The sequence below is a fragment of the Coloeus monedula genome, assembly GCF_965178545.1.
Source record: "Coloeus monedula genome assembly, chromosome: 5".
In the NCBI taxonomy this organism is placed as follows: Eukaryota; Metazoa; Chordata; class Aves; order Passeriformes; family Corvidae; genus Coloeus; species Coloeus monedula.
The window spans coordinates 15,882,391-15,902,200 of record NC_138785.1 but is presented as its reverse complement, the minus strand read 5'-3'; the positions used below and the strand labels follow the sequence as shown (position 1 = coordinate 15,902,200).

General features: G+C 42.0%; 1 protein-coding gene across 3 annotated transcripts in view; it reads right to left on the bottom strand.

Annotated features, from left to right (window-relative positions):
* The window catches only part of NR3C2 (nuclear receptor subfamily 3 group C member 2), a gene marked incomplete at its 5' end in the record, with an annotated part of 190,866 nt that overhangs the window by 3,367 nt on the left and 167,689 nt on the right, over positions 1–19,810 (bottom strand). For all 3 annotated transcript variants that reach the window (XM_082282331.1, XM_082282332.1, XM_082282330.1), the window contains 2 exons: positions 7,714–7,871; positions 11,490–11,620. In XM_082282331.1, the coding sequence (XP_082138457.1) occupies positions 7,714–7,871; positions 11,490–11,620 (289 nt within the window). The remainder of the gene's footprint in view (positions 1–7,713; positions 7,872–11,489; positions 11,621–19,810) is intronic.

The following is a 19,810-nucleotide window of genomic DNA, read 5'->3' as shown; positions in this document are numbered from 1 at the left end:
ACCTAAATGCATCTCCTAAGGCCTTACAGTATGTTGGGCCCTTCCCAATCTTTAAGAAATGTGAAGGAATGAAGCACATCCAGGTTTCAGTGAGTGTGTGAACTTCCATGCAGTTCACCAAATCACTGCGCTGCATGATTGAAGGAAAGAGCCTCTGCTGTTTAAAAATTCAAGTGTTAAACACAGCTTAATTTTGGCACCTCGTGCCCTTGCAAAGGACTTGAAGCACTTCTGCTTGTGTAGTTAATCAAACACAAGTTTGTCATTTCAATTCTTACCATGTAGAATTGCACTCTGCCATAAAGTCCCTGTTAAAGATAGAGCAAATAAAAGTGGACTTCTGGAAGGCAGAAAAGGAAATGAATAAAAAAATATGGGCAGCAACATTTCCATCCTGTAGCACCATACCTTATTGCTCATTTTCAGGACTTCCACAGCTGTTCTTGCTAACATGTAAGCAGTTTATGAACATCCCAGAGAAGTGCTGAGATCACTCAAACACATGACTTGCTGCTATTGAGCACTACGTGAGTCTGTTTGCTGGGGCTTAGGTCACTGGCATGTCATGAAGCAATACTAATTAATTAAACAGATGCATGCTAAGTAAGTAGCATAGACATAACCTGGTTTTCAAGGGAACAAAAATGCTGATATTCAAAGGTTTAGTTTACCCATTAGGAGGAGGTCGTTACTGCATATACTGTGTGCCAAAAATACTCTGAACAGCCCAAAACCAAAGTGAAGGAAACTGTGTCTTGGTGTGATCGTCGCTCCCTCCTCCCTGTCTCCGGCATCAAACACCAGCCCTAAGCAAAGTAAGCCTTGCACCCCAGCACAGCCTTGACAATGACCCTGTGAATGTGCTCCTTTTCCTAAACTTCTTTCACATCACTGAATGTGCAAGAGGGTTGGGGTCACCTCTGTCCCACTGCCTTCTGTGCAGCTTGAGTGAATTCCTGCCTCATCACACCTGTGTGGAGCCTCTGGATTCAATGAGACAGGTCACAGGAAACCTAGATAGAAACTACTAATTCTGACTTCTTTGCAACCTTTTAGTAGTACCAAGTATACATATATGTCTGGTGAATATGCAGACAAGGGGAAATGAAAAATAACACTAATGAAGGAAGCATAATCCATTCAATAAACAAGTCAGCAATCCAGTGGGTGAAAACCAGGATGTGATCATGGATACGATCACAGCACAGCACACTATGAATCCTACCACAGAGGAGAAAGGTTAAGTTTGCACAACAGTTTAAAAGAAAATCCCTAGAACCTTCCTATCATGTCATATGTGGGTTTGAAGCCCTAAAGATAACGCATTTTCTATACCTATTTAGTCTGCTAAAACTTTTGTTCCTCTTTCTTAAGCTATCAGCTTTAACATACTTGACAATAACCATCCACGTAAAGAAAATGAGAGGACTGGGAAGCACCTGTGTCACACATGTGACCCCATGTGTCACCAGGAACCCAGGGTTGCAGTCAGGATCTTTTTAACTCCAGCCTTCAAAGCTGCATGGCTTTTTGGGATTGGGAAAGCATTAATTTAAAATAAAGGAACAAATGTGGCAGAATCGAAGGCCAGCTCAGAAGTACTAAAATGTAAACACTGTGCTAAGGTCAGACAGATAAAGCTGTGAGACCAAGAGCTGAGCCATGAGCACTGCTCTTCTCTGCACATGTGTTCCCATCCATTTGCAAAGGTACCACCTCCCTGCCAGCCCAGCAGCCTTGGCATGAGGATGCACTAAAAGGATGAAAAACTCAGGTCCCACAGGCAATGCTAATTTTGAAATTTAAGTCCTTGCCTCTGCATCCCAAACAATATTTGTCTGATACAGTTTGATTTGTAACAGGTAAATAATTTAGATGGTCTTTTGCTTTAAAAGAAGTTCCCTCTTCAGTAAGGATGTCAAAAAGTTTGTTTTCTCTTGGAACACGTGAGCTGTCTTTGCAGTGACTGAGGCATGGTAGGTGACAAGCAAGGTAACACGAGCTATCCAGCACCTCTGAATGTGCCTTACGAATTTCTCAGATCAAATATACTCCTGGTTCTTCTTTAAAGCCTTGTAAAATCCCTGTGTTCTGAGAACTCCTGACTACACTTCACCTGACCACTTCTACCCTCTACTGCTGGTGGTTTATACTGGAAAAGCTGAGAGCTCCCCCAGTCCAGCAGTCTGACAGACAACTCCAATTTAGCAGTGAGAGTGAAGGCACCATTGTTTCCACAAGCAGTGCAATGGTGACTAGGAACATCTTTGCTTCTACAGCCTCAATTATTTCAGCTACTAAAGCACACTTCTGAAGGGTTAGAGCTTGGCAGTGCAGTTAAGGCCACAACTAAAACAACTCCCAGTTCTCTCATCACTACCCTGCAGTGTGCTGCACTTCAAACATTATGAAGGCTACAGCAGTCTTAGCAATTGAGATTTTTACCTAATCAATTTTTGCATTTGTATGCTATATTGAGCACCTCTGAGAAATAGGAGTATTAATCAAATGTAATTTTCTGTTATTAGGGTGGGGTTTCCATAAAATGGACTCTTTCACCCATACTGTTCTTCATAATTAAAACAAATGAATTCTTTAATGAAGTCCTGAAGTTAATACAGTTATAGTGACCTTCAAGCACTTGCCCCATTTTTACAGCAAAAAGAATTTATTTTAGTTTGGAAATCTCACCATGCCTTTGCATTTCCAGAAATGGTAAGAACTGTTGGATTTGCAAGGGTGCACATTCCCATGCTTAGCTTTCTCCAAATTCTCTCAGAATCTCTGAGTGTGGTATGAAAGCCCACAGTCACTTCTCTGTCAGGAGCATCTCTGTGATTAAGCCTACTGAGACAGCAATTAAGACAGCAGGAGGTAACAACACAATGCTGAGTAATTTCTTCCTATTATTAGCAACAGCTATTACTGTCAGAAGCTTCAGTGTTCTCCTACGTTAAAAAAAAAGACACTCCAAAACCTCTCTCTGTCCCTTTCAGGAATGGGTCTCTGCCCACCCAGCTCTCTCCTATCCAGCAAAGAGACCTCAGTGAGTTTGGGACTACCATCACTTCCTGCTTTTTCCACTTCGCACAGTGGATACAAAACTCCTGCTCCAACAACCAGTAAGGCTAAGGAAAACCACTGCTAACCAGGTCTTGATTATTCCATTACCACTGTATTTGTTTTTGCTCCCAGTCCTATGAAAATTCCATTATGTAAATTGATTATTACTCTGAGGGCTCAGGAAAAAGTTATTTGCTGTGGGATGGGCTCACAGGCTGATTCTTGGAGGTCCATATGTCCTTTGGTTACCCACAGTAGCCAATTCCTAGCTGCCTAGGAAATCCAGAACTCTAACCCAAGAGTAAAACCTTCCACAAACACAGGGAACCCGGGGGAAGACCAAGGGATGGAGCCTCTGGTTATACCTATGCAGAGTATTTGCCTCATGCTAGTAAGGAGTAAAAGGTGGATAAAATCCATATGGATTAGGCACTAACAGTATCTGACAGAACAAACATGGACCCAGGTTCTGCCTGGACACGTGCATTTATCTGACTGAGGAACTGCACTCATTGCTTCAGGTTTCCTTCATAACCATGTGCACACCCAAACCACAGCACCTGACACCTGGATGTGCCATGGAAGAGCCTGAGCTGAACTCATGTTCTGTGCCTGGAGGATGCACCCACAGCATCACACACCAATGAAGCATCCTCATCCCTTGGCCAGCACAAATTTTGAGCCAAGTCTCCTTTGCTCTTCTTCCAACAGTAGCGGGGTTCTGCCCTTCCCCAACAAATACCTATTAACGTGAAGGAAAAGAGATCCAACCATCACAAACTGAGCAAGATGACTCTCAGAGCAGCTTCTGTCTACATTAGGGAGCTGGGAATCAATTTCTCACTTGACAGATGCATATTAGCTGCTGCAACACACACCTAGCACACTCCCACATCACTGCTGCTCTGGGAGTAGAGGCTGGATCTATCCTCTGAATAAACAGAGAAAATGCTCATCCTGAGAATTCAGGCACTGGGACTGAAACAAGGCTCCAAACTGCTCATCGTTTGTGGGACACAACTTGGGCAGATCAGTAGCAGAAGTAAGTGTACCCGAAGGTGTTTGTGACAGCTGAGGGGCTCATCTGCAGCTTTGAATCTGCAGGATTAGGAACCTGCAGAGGCACATTTGCATCCAGCGCAGCATCCCTTGCAACCCTGCCCCTGGAGGATCCCACTGTCAGCTTTTTCAGAGAGTGAAATCCTGGCGCTCTCAGCCTATGGAAAGATCCACCTCAGCTATAAAGTATTCCCTTCAGGAACCATAAAAAATTAATTATTCAGCAGCATGAGCCTTAAAGAATTTATTTTTGTTTGGCAGAATATGTCAACAAGCAAATGACAGTACAGGGCGCTGCTTTGCCAAGACAAGGGGAAGGTTCACATTAGGGTTTAATGTCATGGCATCGAAACAAAAGCCCTCTTCACTCAAAGCCTGTTTAGTATCAGCCAGATTGAAACCAAATTCAGCTTTTGTTCTGCAAACTGCCTAACCATACACTACAGTCTCTATATGAAATGAGGCCTGCCATGCAAGATACATCCCTTCCTGCCAAAGCCACCAGGAGATGCTGAGGAGGATCCAAATGAAGTTTTTGATACCATGTGCAGGACATCTGTTTCTAATGTTCCTCAGGGCGTTTCTCAGGCACTTCACCTCCATCCAAGTGCTACATGTGTATCTCTCCCCAAAATGCCCATGGCCATTCACGGGCACAAGACCAAAACCTTTGGGTTCTAGGTAGAGAGGGGGGCTGTCCTAGCTACACTGTGGCTCTTCAGGAAATGATGCACGGGAGCTACACAATCCCTACAAGAAGGAAATACGGGATCATAGAATCATTAACATTAGAAAAAGCCTTTTAAGATCACTGAGTCCAACTGTTAACCCAGCACTGCCATGTCCACCACCAACCCACATCCTGCTGCCTCAGCACCCACGGCTTCCACACTGCCCCAAGCAAATACAGAGCGTTTAGTGCACAGCACAGTGATGCAGGCAACAGGGCTGGCTGCAGGCAGGCTCCTGAGGCCGAGCACAGGTGTGCACATGCACAAAACCCTGTCCATCTTGTCTGCCCAGGATGGGTTTCCATCTCTCATTTTTCAGGTGCTTTGAGGCTTTATGGATCATTAAATAAAGTTGCTGATGTTTTCAAATACTTAAGTGCCTGCCTGGCCTTCTTGAAAATTTCTTTTTTGCCTCAGCTCGGCACTTCTCTACCTGCACATATGTTCGCTGTGTGGATGAATGATTTAGCATACTAAGCAATGCAAAACCATCTTGTTTGGGTTTTTTTCTTCCTCATATAAGCCAAGCATACTGTAATTTGATATTCCCATGCACTGTATTTCTTATATTCCTCAGACAAATGACTTAAAAATGAGGTTGGTAAAAGCAAGTCTGGAGGTGCAAAGGAGCAGGGGTTTTTATTGCTTGCCCCTACACTCAGGTAAAATGAATTCCATGAGTGGTGAGATGCTGCTTCTGCTCAGATGGACAAGCTGGAGGAGGGCTGAACAAGCACAAATTCTGCACCAGCCCCTTCCGGCTTGCACTGCAAATGCCAATGCCGAGACTACAGCAGCATGTAAACATGGGGCCTCAGCCCCAGCTGGACTGCCCAGCACCAAATATATTCTGATCCTCTAAAGTTATAATGGAGTAAGTTAAAAATACATAGGTGACAGCTGAAAAAGCATTCCTCCTAGACTAAGGAACCAAGCAGAAAATTTGCATTCACATCAACTGAATGGAGAAATTCTGCACTACCAGGCAGTGGGGAGAGAATATTAATTCTCACTTCTCATTAATATTATCACCACATTATATTTATTCTGATGGGTTTCAAAAACCAAATCGCAAAAAAGAAACAGTTTTAAAGAGAAAAAATAAACAAGTGCCCTTGTTGAACAAGTCTTCAGTATCTTCTCTGAAAGGAAGCACTGTTGTGGAGACAACTGGCCTTTCTAACAGAGATTGCTGACAATGGGACTTTCTTTAAAAAGTCCTTTGAAAGAAAGTGCTCTATTAAAACAAAAGTAATGCAAAAATAGCTTAATTAAAAATTAAATAAAATTCAAGAGCAGCTTGCTTCCTCTGGTTAGTTCAGCTCCCAATAGTTAATGCTGTGTTTTGGAAAATGTCTGTAGGACATGGGAGTGCTCTCAGTAAGCACAAGCCTGTCATCCAGTCACCTTAACCACACAAACACTCCCATTTCAGCAACAAATCACAGATACTGCCTATCCTGAAGAGGATTAGAAAACTCCATAAATGCAGGGGTTTGTTATGCTGCCTCGAGGTTCAGATGTGAATTCTTGCAAATGATTTTATCACCCATCCCTTTTCTTTCCACTAAAACTTCCTTTGCTGGCACTGAGCAAGTGAAACCTGATCTCTGAAGAATGAGCTATTACTGCAGTACTAATAATACTCTCCCTGCCTCCCACTAAGATCTGCAATGTTTTAATGAACAACAGAACAATATTTGAAAAATAATTCCATATGTACATTCTGTAAACAGACCTCAGGCTCTTACACCAATTTGACCTGAAGTGCACTGTACTGTACTGTCTCTGCAAAATGAAATTTAAGTCAAGTACAAAGATGTGCATTTATATGCAGGTTCTGAAAGCAAGTGCTGTAGCTTCTTCATGCAGCAAAGATCCTTCCCTGCCCACCCAGGATGGAGTAGGACAGTTTTCTCCTTTGCTGCAGTTTGCCAGATTTTACTGGGAGGGTGATGAGCATGCTGGGAAGCCTCCTCTCATGTACCCAACCATGACTAAAGGTCACTCTGGCTGGCCCCAGGAGTCTCCCATCACTTGCTGCACCGTGGCACAGCTTCAGAGAGGATGGGTGCCAGCCTTGCTGGCCCAGGCAATGGGCTGGCCCCCAGGGAACGCTCAGGGGGCACTAGGAAAACCCTCAGCTTGAGGAGACCTTAACAGCTGGGTCACTCACTTCCCCTGTGGGGGCTGCAGGCTCCCTCACAGAAAGTTAACAGAGATACACCCTGCTGCTGCAGAGGTCAATCTTTGCGCTTACCATTACACTGGCTAGAACCAGGTCAGCTAAACAGCTCAACATTATGGACACCCCTCTGGAATCTACCACGCCTACCACAACCACTCTGTCACTCTGGCCAGAGGCATCAACAGCCCAGGTACTTTGAGACCAAACTTTTAGTTTCCTGTGTCATTCATCACATCTCACACCTGACACATGTAAAACACCACGTGCTGGAATAAGGAAGGGTGGCAGCAATAACCCAACACGGAATCTTCTACTTGAAAAGCTCAAATAAAGCTTCAAACACCCAGGATGGCTCCAAGGTCTCAATACATCTTTTAAAGTCATCATTATTACAAACCCAGCTGTAAAAGATCACCGAACTAATTCCATGTTTATTAGCACATTGGGCATGTTGGACGTGTAACACGCTGACCCTGCACCTTTCCCCTTAATGACTTCTACTTTCTTATTTTATTTGTCCTTAATTTTATCTAACAACTTCTCTCAGATGTCCCTTTAAAAAGAATATTTTTTTGTCTCCCTCTCAGTTAACACAATTAAAGACTATTTGTTTACCTTAATGGCGAGATTTTTTGCTTAACTTTTCTGCACTCCCTGAGGAGTTATACTTACATCATGCATGGAGTCAAGAAGTTTAGTCAGTTGGTAGAATCTCTGCCAGCTTTGCCCAGAGTTACTTGGACATTTAGTTACCATCTTCTTTAGTTCTTTAATGTAATTTGCCCTCATTTCTTCAAATGCAGCTTGGCTTTTGAGACCATCCTTGGGAACTGTCATTGAAAAGACAGTCTTAAATTAGTATTAACTGCATTGCTTATTCTTCTGATGTGCACACTTAAACAGTTACACCAGTTAATGGATGAAGGAATTAAACCTTTAAGCAAAGTCCATAATTTTACAGACATTGGTGAGGGATCAACAACATCACACAGATTCTCAAGCGATTCAGGCATCCTCTCCAGATGTGTGATTGCAGAAGCTGTGGCAGAGGACAAGATAACATCTCAGAAATATGACACATGCTAACCTCATGTCCAAACTGCTTTCAATACAATCCAACCACATAAAAACCAGGCAGATGGATAAAGGGTATTTTGTTAGAAGTTGAAGAAGTGATTGATCGTTCTTGAATGATTCCCCACACTTGGCAGAGGAGAAGAAGGTACAGAATCACAGCTGTTATCTGCAGAAATGCTAGACCAAGTGACACATTTTTATGCCATCAAGTAAGATCTAAAATTTCTTTGAATGTTAGCAAGCATCTGCATAGCATCCAGAACAAACAGAGCCATGATTCTGCATGGAACAGAAGACTGTTTTCCAAACAGGCATCCTGACCCAGTGCTTGACCACAACAGACAGTTGCAAGCATTTCCAGTGTCCTGTTGAAGTTTCCATCTGCCAGCGGGAGATGGAATCATGACCATGGAATCATCATTTTTTAATGGGCTAAAAGTAGAGTTTTCTTACACTTTTTACTGTGACTGATATCAGCAAGGCTGATTACAAAAGCAAACACCCTGGTTTCTTTACAGACTGCAAATACCCTTGCACTCCTGCAGGTTCTGCCCCAAACAGGAATGGCTTATTAGAACCAGATCCCTATGAAAACTCCAAAGAGGTTATTAATAACATTACTCAAAATATTCTGATGTTTAATATCTGAATTGGTTGAACACTGCTTAACCATCAAATGTTTTTTTCCTCTGTATCTCTTAGTCATAGTCCACAGAAGGAAAATAAAATACTGGTCTGTACAGGAGTGAGTTTATTTCCTAAGCAAGCCAGAAAACTATGTCAGAGTAAGCTAAATGGGAATACTAAAAAGAGAAAGGAAAAAAAAGTGATCTTCCAATTTAGCCTATCCTGACTTAACATCTTGACAGAAACTGTCTTGCTCATCCATTCCCTTTCTCTTCTAAATCCTCTCAACTGCCCTCTACCCCATTCAAATCACATCATAAGCATGTAACAACTGCCCCAAATGGCTCCAGAGTAGAAGCTTTAAGAAAAAGCATCAGTATCTACCAGAGCAATTTAGCAGTGGGAAACAAGGAGGAGCTGTACCACCACAGGAGCAGCAAGGACTTGAGGCCACCAAGTGCTGAAAGGGGGCACAAGGAAGAATCTTTAGAAAAAGCCTAGGAGGGGACACACCAATCTGCCTGCTGCTTGGTAAATAATATATATTCATATTACACAATCATAATATAAATATCATATGTTCATTTAATTTTAAAATTCTAGATGTAAACTCTCTCAGTCAGCTGACAGATAAAAGAAACTGTCTGGAACAAATCTACAAATTCAGTTCAAGGTGAATGAACACAGAGGCACCAATCAAGGTAAGTAAAGCCATCAGAGCATGCTGTGGCCCTCACACAAAATGCACAGGCTTTACAGTTCCTTTAATATTTACAGGCCTGTATTCCTGCATGCTGCTTACAGACTGTTAGAGCCACTCCTTCTTTGTCTACTAGTATGTATTTTACTGTTCTGTCTGAAAATTATTATACTATCACCCCAGCCAGATTATTAAGGAAGAAAGAAAGGCCACAAACAAAGACAACTCAAGCAAAACATGAAATTCTGGAGGTTTGCCCAGTGTTTCTGATTTTACTTATTAAATGCAGCAATACTGTTGGCAAGCTCCCAAAATCTATGGTCTGTGGAAAGCAAGAAAACAACTGAGTTGTAATGTGTGGTTTCTTCCACATGTAAATGGAGTGAAACTTCCTTGATGTGGTCGCCATGAAAGTTTCAGAATAACTTGTACTCTGCTGGTCACATGATTCAATAAAAGAATTTAAATGAAAACAAACCTGGTGTTTTCTGTCATAAGACTGTACCAAGGTACAATCACTCAAAACCAGGTTTGCTGCCCTTCACTTGACACTCTCTGGGTTTTATCACCACCTTCATTTACATTTTGGTCTCCTTTTTCTCTCTCTAATGTAAATATCCTGATTCTCCCAAAACAAACTATTTTTAGCAGGTTTTCTAGTGACCATGGTGTGTGTTTCAAATGGACCCAGCCCTTTGAAGTTAATTGGCCACACTGATCTCAACTAACAGATTCTTGCAATAACTCATTAGCTTACACTCTCGAGAGGGTAGAATAATAAATACCTGGCTTAAAGACATTTTGCTGTGGTTTTAGAATGCCTTCAGGTTCTTTTTCTAAAGATTCTTCCCCTTTAGGTCTGATTAAAATGCGGCAGAGGCAGATCTCCAATCCAGACACTCTCACAAGAACATTTTGGGAGCCAAACCCTCCCTGAGCACATCCACGTCAAGTTGCTCCTGGAAACACCGGGAGTGACAACCTTCAAAAAAAGCCCATTTACCCCTCAGGGCAAGTCTGGAGCACGTCCCCTCTCCACTGTTCCAGGTTCACTGGCTGACCATCTCCAGCCCTTGGTGGAGTGGGACCTGGGGTCAGACTCTGCAGGCCAGGACACAAAAGGTTCCCCAAAGATGGTGTCTCTCCCCATCCCAGCAAGTTGGAACCGCTTCAGCTGGAAGGAGGGAGGGAGACAGTCGAGCCCAAAAGACACATAGCCCCAGGAGGGCTCTGTTAGAGGATCCAAATCTCTCTAGCCCTGACAGGAACTGCAGCCTCACATCCTCCCTCAAAGGCAGGTGCTTTAAGCACAGAGCTGGCTTGTCATGACGTCACCAAGTTGTTCCCCACAAAAAGGAGCAGGATTCCCCAGAATAACATCTGTTTACAGGTTTGCCGGCTGTTACTGATGGAAAAGTAATGCAGTTTGTGTAAAACTGCACTGGAACAGGAGGTTTTCAATATTTTCAGTAAGATAAGATCAAGAGATCTGCTAATTACTACACAGTGCTGTAACAAGCACCAAGATGTAATTTTGTTTCTTAAAACTCAGAGCATGATGCTCAAGAGAAAAATGAAGCACACCCTGTCATTTCTTAAACTTTCAGAAACCTGTAAAAGGGCTTTCCATTCTGAAGTCACTGGGCATTATAAAGTCACCTGCTCTGCAGTACAGGCAATGCACATCTTTTGATCCTGAAGGTCGTGTTAAGTCAGCCAAACCCTGGTGGCTTTGAATGTCATGCAGGGATTTTTCCTCAATCCCCCACAGCTATGGCACTTTCCTGGCATGTCTGTTGGTGTGGTTCCCCTATGGGAAGGGGGGCCAAAGTCCTGTGCCTGGCCACTCCTGTCCCTCCGATGCACATGCCACACTCAAATTGCAAAGACACTTCCCATGCTAACTACAGATAAACCCCAAGGCTTTTCCTGCGGCCCAGCTGGAAACAGTTTGGTTCCTCTGTCAAGCTGGTTAAAATCACTGCATCTCTTTGTGAACTGGAGTATTGTCAAGCATTCCTACATAACCACAGACCCAACCTACCTGTGCTTAAGAGCAGCAGCACTTTCATTATGGTGTACTCCTCGAAGCTGAGCTGCAGGCGGACGAACTGCAGGCTGATCTGGTGCATGCCCTGGCACAGCTCGAACATCGCCGACTGGCGCATCCGCTCCCTGCAGAGACAGGGGAACAACATCCACGGGGTAAATACGGGAGAGCACAGCCTGCAGGGGGATGCCCTGGGCATCACCCTGCTCCTACACAACCTGCAATGGATGCCTGAGTTCACCTTGCTAGCTGGCACACCACGGGAAAGGAACGGCTACAGATGTAATTTGATTCTATACACTGATGGCATTAATGAAGTGGCAAAAACTTTTTAAAACCTATTTGAATTGTCAGTGTTTGTTCAGTTCTGCCCTGGCTGATGGAAATGTGCCTGCTGGAGGCGTCAGAGCTGGTGCAACAGGGGAACCTACATCCACAGAATGCATGCTCTAAATGATACACTCCCCCCATCAGTTGACATCTCCAGTTCAAACACTGAAATATCCAAAAAGTATGTGGCTTTTTTTCCCAGAATAGTAATCTAAAATAATCTAGAATAAAGGAGTATATAAAACAAGGAACTCAATCATTAATTCAGACTTCTGCCTGTTAAATCGTAAAATAATTAGGATACATGACTTATATCCAGATAGCTTTTTTTTCTTTAAATATACTTTCATAATTTTAACTTCAGACCTTCTCTCTCTTCTCTGAGGTAATCCTAGGCTAACCTATCCTGCTCAAGTTTCAGGCAGAATTAGTTAGTTTTGCTAAGCTTCTGAAGTTTCCATCTCAAACCACAACTGCTACAGCAAACAATCACCAAGAACTGCCTGTATCAGCAGAAGTTGTGATATAAATGTGTGCATGTATTTGCAGGTATGTAGACAAGGTCTTATAATTGTTCAGTGACCACTACTTCTCTTTTTTTAGTTGTTTAAAACCAATTGTCTGTATTTCTTCTAACATTTTTTCGCATAATTGGGGGGAATTGGATGAAGTTCAGCTCATTATTTTAACCAAGCAACTGCTTTTTCAAATATACAAATTGGCTGGTGAAAGAGAAGAATCATACTGTGTGCAAACAAAGACTGACATAATCTTCCTGGTGTTTTATTTCACTACTGCCAAAGCAATTTCATTGTCCTCCTTAATACTAATAAAGCAGGCTCCCCATTGTTAGATGGGCTCTGCACTTTTCCCCTGCTCCACCCTCTTTTCTTGAGACTAAGAACTTCCAGCTTCTTTTTTTTTTTAAATTAAATTTAATAGTAGGAGTAATGCCAGATGTATTTGTTTTTATTATGTATCATGGACCGCTCCCAGGAGGCTCTGAGGGATACACACTGAAGTGAAAAGGCAAATGATTAATAAAGGACATTTGCATTTCAGAAAACTACATGTTAAAGTATATCTCAGAAGGCCAGAGACAGCAGCACTAGAAGTAAGAAGGGTCTATGACATCCATCATTACTTTTGCAGGACACCAAGGTTTGTTTCTCCAGCCTCAGAACATAAAGGCACTGCCACCATCCCTGCCTGTGTTTCACCTCTACAGAGAGAAGTGACAGATTTTTCATCAGATACCACAAGCCACACAGCAAATAAAATAAAACATTATGATGTTTTGTCTCAGGTTTCTTAGGCTTTTTTTTTTTTGGTGGCAAAACACCCTCTGTGCGAGTTAACATAAAAGTATACTGACTCAAAAACTTGATTTTTGTTTTGCTTTCCACTTTTTGTTACGTCCAAAGTTTTCTGCCTTTTGTTTTTCTTTGTACTTGTACTTGTTTTGCTTATATATGATTGCCTAAATGGAAGAATTTCAGTAATAGGGTTTTTTTGGTTAGTTATTTCTTTCTGGCTTTTAAATATTCATTCTTTTATCTACTTACAAATACTGATCTCTAGCTTACCCTTAAGGAAAACCTGATGGCATTGTTTGTAGTGAGATAAAATTATACAGAGAACAAGTTACTAGGTGGTTTGTTAAATGTACAACAAACTCATTTCAAATCAGTTTCCCACCTGAAAATCAATTAAGTTGATTTATTACTTATTTACAAAATATTACTAACTAAAAATTATGTTAGCTAATTTGTGACTCTGTTTAATGAAAGATAAGCATTTTAAGGGAGTTGACAGTATTCAACTTCGTATTTGGTTTTCAGCCCACGTTGTGTAGATGATACAGAGCTTTTGAAAAATCAGATGCTGACATCACAGATATCCAATACCTTGATAGCAACAACAAAACAAAGCAATAGAAATATGATAAAAGTGAAGAGGCACTGAGAAATTAAGGCATGTCAGCATAACACGAACAAAGTTATTTTTTTCCTTACCAAATACATCAGCTTAGGAAAAAAGCCATCAAGTCATCACAAATGCCTTTACCATCACGAGGAAAAATTAAAACAAACTTTTATGTTAAAAAAAAAAAAGGAGGGATAAAAAAAAGGCAAATCCCAACCAACCAAACCCAGCCCCTCCTCTGACACAGCATCTGAACCTCTCAACATGGCAAACGGAGGATATGAAGATCTGGAATATAAGGGCAAGCATCTTTATGGGGACATTCAAGAAGGTAAGTACATGTAAGGAATAAAAGGCGTGGAGCCAAAGCTCTGAATCCGCTATTTGGATACGCATTCAGAAGCGGTGTCGTTAGCTCCGTTTAGCTTAATCCTCCTTCATAATAATACGCTCTAAACTTTACACCTTAAGTTAATCCACCTTAAGTTAATCCATCTTAAGTTCCCCGAGTGCCTCCTTACAGGCTTAATGTAATGCCCGGCTCACATTCTGTCTGACCTTTCCCGCAGCCCTGTGGATGGGCAGGGCATCCAGCCATTCCCACTGTTGCCACCAGCTCATTCCCACTGCTCTGCCCAACTTCCATCTGCTCCTGCATGGCCTCTTTGGCCACTGGTCACTGATTTGCCCATCATATCCTCATTAGAAATGAATGACACTGTATCTTCCTCCTTTGCTTTGGGAGGAGACACCTCCTTTTCCCACTTCTGCTGGGAAAGCCTGGCACCTCCACTGTCTTGGTGGGAAGAGAGGTTTTGCTCCTGCTGCTGGGTTTCTCTAAATGAGCTGCAGCAGACAGAAATGATGACCCACATCACCCAGCTAAAACAGATATGTAGGATTTGACCAGTCACCCCAGGAGAGCAGGGATGGTTTCAGGAAACCATTTAAGACAAAGCATCCTAAATACCAAACCAGTCATATATCTCTTAATAAATACCCTTATGTAATCTCCACAGAAACCAAGCAGCCACATCAAAACCTGTGAAACTACAGGCACGCAGAACAGAAACAGCTTGTTATGAATAAGTAACTCATCATTTTATGAAGTTATCACAAAGCCTAGTATCGTAAATCTCCTCGCTGAGGATGGAAACTGCCAACTCAACTGACCATAACCAAAAAGAGGAACACATGCAGCAAGAAATATTCACTGACAGGCAAAACTCAGCCCCAAACCAAACCTGATACCATGTTTTATTTACTTTCTCATGGATACTATTCAAAGCTGCAGCACAAGGCATCTTCCTAAATTAGACAGGGAAGCAAAGAAAGGGAAAGCTGTTGTGGGTGTGTTGAGGTTTCATCAGGACTTAAGTGACTTGCTGATAATCCCGAGGAAAAACTGGCCAAGGCATCCCATTTCACAGCACCTCAGAGGAACAAAAATACACCTGCTGACTTAGTCCCTAGGCCTCTTCAGTCCAGAAAAGATGTAGGAAAAGACCAAGAAAGATTTTTAGCAAAACTCTGATGCCAAAGATAGTTTTTGTGTCTTCTGATTTCACACTTTTTACCACTCTAAGAACCATTTCCAGTTTTATAACCAAGAGCCTTTCCCTTGCTAGACTAAAACCTACATCCATATGAAGGTTGCCCACCAATTAAATTGATTTCAGGGATCTGCAGAAAGCACTTTACACTGTAACAAAACCAAACCAAACAACCAATCAAACAAATGCAGCCCAACAAGAAAACCTGCCAAAGGCCTGAAAGTCAAAACCTGTTTGGAAGCCTCCAAGAACACAGCATGCTTTCCCCTCATGCCAAAAGAAGTCACTTTGAACTTGACAGAGAGAGGAGTAAAAACATCACCAGACACCTTGAGAGCAAGGCAGAGATGCTATGGATAAAGAGGGAAAAAGACCAGGACATGGGATTACAGAAGCCCTTGCTCAGTGGCTCAAACCATCTAATCAGAAAAGCCTTGGGCCTGAATTATCTTACCTGCCTTAGGAGGGCTTTCTTGACTGGAAAAAAGTTTTGAGGTTCTTGGGGAAAGAAAAAAAGAAACATATTATTGTCACAACAACTAAGTGTCTCTGAGGGAATATGCTACTCCAACAGCTCCAACAGTGGTAACAGAATGCCACTACCTGAACCAATTCTTCTGTGCACAGGGGCAGGAAACACTGTGCATCCCTCTGCTCAATGGACTGTACCCAGACACCTGTGTGTCACTGAAGCCATTAAAAATGCCACTGAAGTCACCTGTGCTGGAGCAGCCTCATTAAGTTAAACACACTGATCAAAATCCAAGCCAAAATACACACAGGATTCAGACAAAATTCAGTTGTGACTTTTCATTCAGTACTTACTTTTTATTCAGCACTTTCTGATCTCTGCTTACTCTGCAAGCCACAGCAGAAAGAGACAAAACCTACTCCTTTCAACACTTTGCCTTCAACTCCTAAAGGAAAGCTTTAGAGTCATCTCCTTCCAGAAGGCCAAAAATACCTGTTACCTTGCACCAATGGCAAATTTGGGCACTGCCAAACCCAGGACAAAACAGTGACCGGACTCAGGACCACCAGTGGTGAACACTGATAATCAGACAAGGAAGATGATTACACATTAAACAGATCTACAGACATTAAGCTGGTATTTTGTGGCCTCTAGCCACCCAGGCAATTAGCAATTTTTAAATGCAACTTGGCAATTTTAAACTGAACTTACAGAAGTCAAATCTCAAAATTAGTTTTCTCACAAGAAAATCTTCATGGTGACCCTAGAGAATACCATCCCAGATAAGTGATACAAAGAAATTTAGAGCTGCTTTAAAAGTTCCAGCCAAGCGTCCTCGTTATATGCCTATCAACAAAGGAATTGGCAACAACCCATGGATAATGTTTGCCAAAGGAGAGTTTCAGCTCTCAATCACTAACAGAGAACTTGTGATAAAATCCAACTTAATAATCACCCAGTTATGCAACCCTAAAATCCCAAGCACATCAATAGCAGAAAACCCCAAGTATATGCTGGTATTAACAGTTAATTATGCACTTAGCAGAATGCTGATACCAAATACTCTTTTGGTTTGCATTAGCATTTCAAAAGAGACAAATCACAGTTTAAATGAGAAAATACATAATTATGCCTTTACCAAAATGCTTTTGCAATAACATATTCAATAATAAGTGATAAGAATGTACACATGACACTAAATACCCCATTTCAAAGTTCATCAGAGAAAGGTACTGAGAGCCAGAAAAGGTGCCCATTAGGTATTGTTTTATACATCCATTCTGCCAGGGCTCATTGTCACTTGCAGTGGTTCATCAACAAAATTACTGCTATATTCCACATGCAGCAGCAATTCTCCTTTTATGCCAACAATGCCTCAAAAATTAAGACTTTGCTTGTGCTCTCACGCAAAGCCTGGCATTTTCTGGAAGTCAACTGAGGCACATCTTCCTCTCATGCCAGTTTAGAAAAACGACTTCCTAATTTTTCTTTTGGTCGTATTTAACTCTACAGGGGAAGTAGCAGAAGAAAGCACTGTGCATGCGAAAGGCATTTGGAGATGCCAGCAAACAGCTCATCGATGTGCAGGAAGATTAAAGTAGCACCACATTCAGGCACTTGCAAGGAATAAACCTCTATTCTAAGACCTTGAGAGAAGTGAGAAGAAACCCTCCCAAAATGCTTGTGGATGTCCCAAAGTCATGCTGAGACAATACCAAGAGAGCATAATTATGGTCTATGCTAAATGTAAAGTCATTGGGCAAGTCCTTATATTAAAGTCATAAAAACTAACAGTCAAATCCTTTTGAACACATCACAAGCTGGAAACATGCCAGAACATCCACTGGGCCAACTGATGAGCAAGATGAAAATGAAGCATTTGAGAAAGATCAGAAAAGTTAAATAAAATCTTTGCATCAGTGCTCTTTGTAGAGGAGCCCAGTAAGGCTCTGCACCACTCTCCCTTTTCAGTAAGCAAGTGTGAGAAATAGTTTCAGATTCAAGTGCGAGTAGAAGAGGGTTTACAAAGAAAAAAAAAAATACAGTAAAATGAATAGTAATAAATCACCAAGACCAGATGGCATCCATCCACAAGCTGTAAAGCAACTTAAATACAGAATTGCTGAACTACTAACTGTGCTGTGCAGCTTATTGCTTAAATTGCCCTTATAAAAGTCATGGAAGGCAACAAACGTGACTGATTTCTTAAAATGGGTCTGAGAGTGGGAAGGAAGCACTCGAGAGACCAGAGGCTAGTAAGCTCCAGTTCTATATCGAGCAAAAAACCATTGAAAGAGGAGCATGAATTGATAAATAAACATGCTGTAAGGGAAGAAAGTCAGTACAACTTTGGCAGAGAGAGGTCACGTCTCACGAATCTGTGAGGGCACTCTGATGATAGCACGAGGACATTCTGGTGGATGCAGGCAACGTCTGCATGACGGAAATGCTTTGCACATGCCAGGTCTAGCTGCATCCCACAGCCATATGGGGTGAGACCTAAGCAAACACCAACCCTCTCCTCCTCCTCCTCTCCCCTGCCCTGGTTTCCACACAAAGGAAACTGGGGCATGCAACTTGGGTATGGGCTCTAATAAATTCTGTTAGCATGCCAGCGTGGGTAATTACTGGTCTAGGACCTGCACACTGCTTTGCATCAGGAGGTATGGGAGGATGCAATCACGTCAGGGCTGGATTTTAAAGCTATTAAAAAGATCTCCTGAAAGCTCTTAAAGAGAGCTTAGGGGTAAGGAGGTAGTCTCTTTGTGGATTATTAGCAGCTTAAAAATAGGAGACCAAGGGTAGTAACAAATGGACATCTCTCACAAGTAATGCAGGTTACTGGGGAAGGCTCACAGAGTTCCACGCTGGGGCCTGGGCTGAGAACTGTGCTCATACATCAAGTGAGAAAAATCAGACCTCTGGAGGTGACAGAGCTCGCTGATGACTCCAGATGATGAAATCAAGAGCTGCCTGTGAAAGACTGCTGAAAAATCCTGCAAGTCTGTGTGGCTGGCTAACAAAATGGAAGGTGAAAATCACTAATTGGATAATGCAGACAGTATAATCATCTCCCATCATACACACAAAATAACGATTAACAAACACACAAAGAGTTTTAGGTGCAACTTGGGACAGGTTTCTTGGGCTTCTGCCTTTTGAAAATGCTTGCTCAGTGTTCGTCAAAAAAAAAGCAAAGATGTGAGAGAAGAGTCAAGAACAAGACAGGAATTGTAGTTTTGCTGCTGCATCCACTGTGCTCTGAACCCAGCATCAGTGTGGTCTCCTACCAAAATTAATACAAAGCATGAAGGGAGGAGCTGAGGATGGCCAGAGATAGCAGACAACTGATATGCAAAGGGAGGTCAAATTGACTCACTGATTCTTCAGCTCACAGAAGAAACAACAGGACTCAATGGAGATCTAAGTGATAAATGGCATGCATGGGATGAGAAGGATTATATCCACTATTACTGCAAACACAGGAATGAAGTGGCACTCCATTAAATTATCAACCACCTGCTTTAGAAACATCTCCAACAAACAAATATGCATAATTAAATTGCAGAAGCAAGTGTCACAGAACATTTTCAATATCAAGATTACAAATGTATTCAAAGAGATAGTAGGCAAATTCACAGAGAAAGACACAGAAAGGTTATTAAGCACAACTGTCCGAATGCATCACATTCAGAAAGTACCTAAATCATTGCTAGAATGGGCAAATGAAAAAGCCCCTTGTTCTGATCTTAAACTTTCTTTGGCTGATTTAAAGGATGACAAACTGTGCTAGAGGGAGAGTTTCTGACATTTCCCCATTCTTACAGATCCCCTTAAAACTACTGTATCTCCTGTTTTCCTTTACAGCTTCCCAGTTTGAACCAAAACACTCTAGAAATTTAAGAATCATTTAGAGATAGAGGTATTAAAAGGCAGAGCCTTTAGAAATTTACATAAAGAAACTGAATCTATTGCTTTGCCCAATCAATGACCTGTTCAAAAAGAAAAAAGCCCAAAATAAAGACTTGGAAAAT